Genomic DNA, 6,201 nt, shown 5'->3' on the forward strand with positions numbered 1-6,201 from the left:
CTATCGAGCTACCGGCCACCTCCGAACTCACACCACAAGTTTTGGCGGCTGTGTCCAGGTTCTCACCACCGAGGAGGAGAAGCCCGAGAGCAGGAAAGAGAAAGAGCCGTCTCTAGCAGAGAGGACAAAAGCGGAGGCCGTCCAGAGGAAGAGCCTGGTCAAAGCAAGGGAGAGAACAGAGGAGAGGACAGAGGAGAAGGAGGAGGCGCGGGCCGAGGCCGAGGAGCTGCTGGACTTGGAGCGCACACCCAGCGGCCGGGTGAGGAGGCGCTCGGCCCAGGTGGCCGTCTTCCACCTCCAGGAGATCGCGGAGGACGAGCTGGCCAAGGACTGGGGCACGAAGCGCCGCATCAAAGACGACCTCGTCCCCGACATCAAGAGGGTGAGCCGAGGAGGCGGGGCTTCCGCACACGCCTGCGCCCTCGCAGGCCGACTGTCACCCGCCTCCCCTACGCGCCACGCGCACGTTAGGCAAAGTTGTTCCGGTGCTTTTGCTAAAGATAATATTGCTTAGAGGTGTTTGTACGGCGTTCATCTTTTCCCACCATTTAGCTAAACTACACGCGACCCGGTCTCCCCAACTTCAGCCCCAAAAGCCTAGAGACGTGGAAAAATGAAGTGAAGGAGAAAGGCTTCATCTGTTGCCCCAATAGCGTAAGTGACCCGGCCCCCAACGTCCACAAAACGCGGAAAAATGAATAAAGAGATTCACTGGACTCACTGGACTCTCAAATACTGCATGGCTAAATATCATCAAAATATCAGCTTGGAAAGTTCATTGTTTGCTGGGATCGGTACCATGCTAACTGTCCCCCTGTGTTATGTCATTTGACAGAGCTGTGAAGCCATTTACTCCAGCGTGTCGGGTCTCAAGGCTCATCTGGCAAACTGCCTGAAGGTAGAGTGGCGTCTGCAACTGCGCTCTGTCAGGGTGCCCCAGCTCTGGCTCCTGTGATGTGGCTCATGCCTGCAGGCGACATTATCTAATACCAGTAAATCTACATGCACAGCTAAAATGGAAGATGTTTGCTTTCCTTGGGGAAGACCTGTTTTTGTCTTGGTCAGATAACCGTCGTGTTACATCAGTGTTCAGTGGCTGGTATGAAAACCGGTGTTAGGAAAGTGTCATTTCCTGTACGCTGGCTGTAATTACTGTTCTTGTCTCACTGTACCACATCCAGGGAGGGGGAGATGTGGGGAAGTACACCTGCCTCCTGTGCCAGAAGGAATTCAGCTCTGAGAGTGGAGTGAAATACCACATCAGCAAGACACACTCTCAGGTGAGCTACGAACGCACACACATAAGCACACACACACGCTCGCACACATACGCATAGACGCAGACGCACACTAACACATACACAGAGGCATCAGACACACACATACAGGCCTGTTAGTATTGCACAGACAGGCACACGTATAGAAACGTACACATACCCGCACACAAACACTGTTTGACTCATCAGATGAGTGTAAATATGCATACCCTGCCTACTGATGTCACTTCCTCTACCCAATATCTCCTGCGCAACTTTAATTTTGACTCACAGAACTGGTTTCGAGCATCTGGGCACGTGGTGCCTAACAGCAGGAGCAAAGAGCTGCACAGCAACGGCCTGCGGAGAGACGCGAAGAACGGAATCACCGGCAAGAAAAGAGGCCGCAAGCCCAAAGACCACCCCCCCGAGACCACCCCTGACTCAGCAAAGACTCCGAGCACCGCCCCCGGAACAGCCGCAGCCCCGCCCCCGGCCCCTCCTCCGGATCCCACCCAGGCCCCAACGCCAGCACCAGCCCAACCTCCAACACCCACCACCTCCCGCGCCAACCTGTCCCCAGTGTCCTCCCCTGCGGACGGTGGAAGTCTACCCCAAACCAGAGACACGCAGCACCCCGTCAAGAAGAGGGGAAAACCCAAGAAGGCGCACCTCACAGAGTAACATGACTTTCACTCCTTCCCCAGCAGACAGGATGCTGTTAGTAATACACCAGTACACAAACTGGGCTAAATCTCCGGCACTGAGGTGAAGGGTTACACAGAAGGCAGCGCTGATAGAGAGACCCAGAAGGAGGAGGAGAGCAAGAGAAAACAGTTAATTGGCTCTCGTATTAGTTTCACACTGATCTGTTTTTTAACCTGATATATACATATACAGTATATGTGTCTACTGGTATATACTGATATATAATATTCTTTTTTTCCATTCCATTTTTAGAGTTCATGTCACCAATTAAGCTACTCAGACAATGGGGTTCATTGTAATCAACCACTTGTGTGTGTGTGTGTGTGTGGGGGGGGGGGGGGGGATGTATGTATGTGTGTGTGTGTATGTATATGTGTATATGTGTGTTTGTGGGTGTGGGTGTGTGTGTGTGTGTGTGTGTGGGTGTGTGTGTATGTATGTATGTATGTATATATATATATATATATATATATATATATATATATATATATATATATATATATATATATATATATATATATATATACACACATATACAAAGCGCACACTTTTGGGGTAGCTGAGGACATGGTCTGGTAGTTTCATCTTGTGTTTTGAGAGGTTTTTTTTTTTTTTTACTATTATTTAAAAATATATATATATATCAAAGTTATTCAATTAGCATGGTGCGCTAATTTACAGCTGGTGTTTTTATCACGGATATACTGTATGGTGTATATATACAACATCTATAGCTATATATGAATACTGTATATACAGAGCAATTCATTTTTGTCCATTGTTTCCCAGCAAAGTTGGTCAAAATTTTCCTTTTTTCCCCCCTGCTTCTACCTTTTTTTTTGTTCCTTGGGGTGGTCATCGTTTTACTGGGGATTAGTTCTGTTAAAGGCAGCCGAATGGTGGGCTGTGGGACAGAGTCAGCTTCTGGAACCGTCTGCTTACAGTGCAATGGTGTTGCTTCTGTGGTTTGTGTCTAGTCTCTTGCTCAGAGTCATAAGAGGTCTAAAGCTTGCACCCATGTGTAACTCTTTCCCTGTTTCCAGTAGATGTACTATACAACAGTTGGTCTTAGGTCATTGTTAAAACCCACAGCTGCTTGGAAAAAGGTTGTTTTTAATATTTTGTACTCTTATTTTATCACAGGCTAACAGTTTAAAGAGGCAGTAGCAGTGGCGTTAGATCGATAAGGAATATTCGGTTCACACATAAAGGATAATTCAAGTAGAAAGAATGACTTCAAGGTTTACCCTGAATCATTTAAATCCTGAACAGCAAGAAAAGACCAAGCTCCTCTAATGTGTAATAACCCCCTTTAACGTCTGTGACGTCAGTAGTGCATACTCAAGCTAAAATCATTACTAAGATTACATACACTTACTGTAGCTCATAAATGAACCCCTGAACACAAAAATTCCTCAATTCAGTTTCTTTATTATAAAAGAGGCCATATTCTCCGTTATTTCAGCTAGATATATTAAGGTAAATAATTATTGTATCCTTTTCAAAATGAAAAGTGTTCACTATATGACCATGAGCTGGTTTGTCTAGGACTTGAAATAGTTTCTGTACAAAGTCACTGACATCTCTTTTGATTCACTCTGAAGCATGGAGCAGTTCCCCAACACAGCAGGGTATGTAGACTGCACGTGGAGACCTCGGTGACTGTATGCAATAGTGAGAGTGTTTTACCTGGTGAAAGCACTGAACAGCACAATCAGGATTATTAGTCCAGGATTTCAGTGATTAATGTCAGAACAGAGACTGAACATCAGAGAGCTTTCGGAAAAGGATAAACTGCAGCTCCGTCGGATAATGTCATTTGGATGTTTGATGATGATCCTGCACATAACTGCTCCCGATATTCCGATTAAGGCCTATTTTTTTGGGGGGGGGGGGGGCCAAAATAGTCGACTTGCACTTTAACCCATCGTCCCCCTCCCTCCTTATCTTGCACTTTGCAGGCACTGATAGGCTTTCACTCCCTCGTTCCCTTGAACTGAACCAAGTGGCTAAAGTTAGAGGGTGTTCTTTCGTGCTCCGTATCGCACCGGCCTCTCCCGCCCGTATCCTAACCGCCACCTTTGCCAGGGCAACATCTTAAGACGGTCTCGGAGCCGCACGAACAGGCATCCTCGATCAGCTTCCACTGTGTGGGAGAAATAAGGCCAGGTGCGCTGCATGTCCCAATGTACGAAACACGTCAAATGCGAAACGAAATTGAAACATTTAAGCCATAAGTGTCCCTGTGAAGGTGACCTAAGGAAGCAGTGTGTCTTCCTTGGTTTGTATACATTGTTAAGGATTGAAAGGAAAAAACAATTTTTTTCAAAAGATGACTATTTATTCGAAAACCCAGATTATTCTAACTGAGGTACTTGAAACCATGAACAAATTGCCATAAGAATTATCTGACCATAGGTCGCCAATAGAGGAAAATGCTAAATTATTAAATGTATATTTATACAATATCTATTGAGCGAAATGTAATAAGCTCACTCAAAGTGGCACACCAAGTTTATTTTATACTTTCTTGTAAATATAATCTTAAGAGCAATCTCATACTGTTTTGAGTACACTAGCGTTGAAATGTCAAGCTTAGGCAAAAGGTGCTAGTAGCCGTTCTACCTTAAGGACTGTTTGAGTGGGACGTAAAACTGTCAGTCTATTTTGCCATCAAGCCCTACTATATGGACATGTATCACCGTAGCAAGTTTCATTAAAACAAACAAAAAAATAATACAAATTTATAAGAGATTGTTCTGTGGCTTTGGTATCACACTGTGGTTCCATATTGCACTCATGGAACAATATACAATATTTGATTGACCCTTGTCCTTGTTTGGTTTGGCTTCAGCTAAATGTCAGAGAAAGAACCTTTTGGTGAAAGGACCGTGTGGTGTATGTCTCTGCATGTAATGCCACTTGGTCAAAGAGCTCTGTGTCAGAACATTACGACTTATATTGTTTACTAGAAAGTGGCAACCATTAGGCGCGTGCTAGCTCGTTTCTCCAAAGTCCATGTAATGTAGATGAGGAGCACACCTAGGTTTTGAAATGGCGTCTTGTCGAATGTATCTTTTGCCATGTTACTAAATACTGTTTAATTGCTTTGTCATGCTGGGTGATATTAAGGTTGGCATGGTATTTCTCTGTAGGGATATTATGTCTTGAGTTCAACAATCTGTCTTCCTAGATTATGTGATGTACACATATGCAGCAGTTTGGTCTTATAATATGGCAACAGATTTAATTTAAATTGACAGCAATACAACATAATCCCTATATGTATCAGCTTGGAGTTGAAGGCACTGTTTAGAATTTAATTTCCAAAGCCCATAGCAAATTGTATACTTTTTTGCTTGTTTGCTTCTTTCCTTGTGCCCACATTTCAATAATTTGAATTATAGTTATGCTTTTCTATACAGTTTAAAGTACATGTTGAAAATGTCCTTTCTTAAAACAAAACGAGTGTCAATATGTATATGTGTGTGTGGGTGGGTGTGTGTGTGGGTGTGTGTGTGGGTGGGTGGGCGTGCGCATCTGAGTGTGGATTTTCCGTATTTAGTGCACTTACTATCCCATGAAATAGGCTTGAATTTGAAGTGTTGGAGTGGTAATAGAGATTTTGGTGATCTTGGCTGTGCAGTGTGGCTTTTGTACTATAAGGGGTCTAGACAGAGATGCCCCCTTCAAACTTTTTAAAATAGGTTTTCTTTTCATTGCTTGTTTCATATGTAATAACAATTTCAGAACTAAGCATTCAACACAGAAACCCCTTTGATTATAAATGTTATTGAGAAATTTAAAAGTAAGAGTAATAATGTAAGTAACAGTTGGAAATAAAGATTAATTAATAGAGGTACTTAAAGGTCGTCCACTCAATGACAAAAGATGTCTTATTAAAATGGTTACAAAACTATTAACAGGTATCTAATTATGGGAGTAACAGTCTAAAAAAACTTATTTCTTCAAAAGTTTTTATCTAGGTTGTCAGCACTTCTGGATCTAAACTGTTATTACCATTCCTTTTTCAAAATTGTATTAACTGTGCATTAGTACCCCTCCAATGATTAATAAAATGTTGTTGACTAAAAGATGTCTGATTTTATGATGCAAAAGATATACCTTGAAAGATCGACGGAACTTTTAAGCTATCGTTACAATTTAGTCACCAAGTTTTACCATCGCCATATATGAGTATGAGCGTTTGACAAGCTGAAGACGACGCGGGGGTTGA

The 6,201-nt window shown here is 43.3% G+C and overlaps 1 protein-coding gene across 6 annotated transcripts in view; it reads left to right on the plus strand.

Moving 5' to 3' along the window:
• The window catches only part of znf512b (zinc finger protein 512B), a 37,680-nt gene extending 31,622 nt beyond the window's left edge, over positions 1–6,058 (plus strand). For 5 of the 6 annotated variants that reach the window (XM_081706715.1, XM_027019235.3, XM_081706714.1 and 2 more), the window contains 5 exons: positions 59–382; positions 553–654; positions 836–898; positions 1,182–1,280; positions 1,551–6,058. In XM_081706715.1, coding sequence (XP_081562841.1) covers positions 59–382; positions 553–654; positions 836–898; positions 1,182–1,280; positions 1,551–1,940 — 978 coding nt within the window. In that variant the 3' untranslated portion in view covers positions 1,941–6,058. Of the gene's footprint in view, positions 1–58; positions 383–552; positions 655–835; positions 993–1,181; positions 1,281–1,550 lie in introns of all 6 variants that reach the window. The other variant, XR_014119685.1, reaches the window with a different exon arrangement.
• The last annotated feature ends 143 nt before the right edge of the window (positions 6,059–6,201 follow it).

This window comes from Electrophorus electricus, chromosome 24 (genome assembly GCF_041902795.1).
Source record: "Electrophorus electricus isolate QZ-2024a chromosome 24, ASM4190279v1, whole genome shotgun sequence".
In the NCBI taxonomy this organism is placed as follows: domain Eukaryota; kingdom Metazoa; phylum Chordata; class Actinopteri; order Gymnotiformes; family Gymnotidae; genus Electrophorus; species Electrophorus electricus.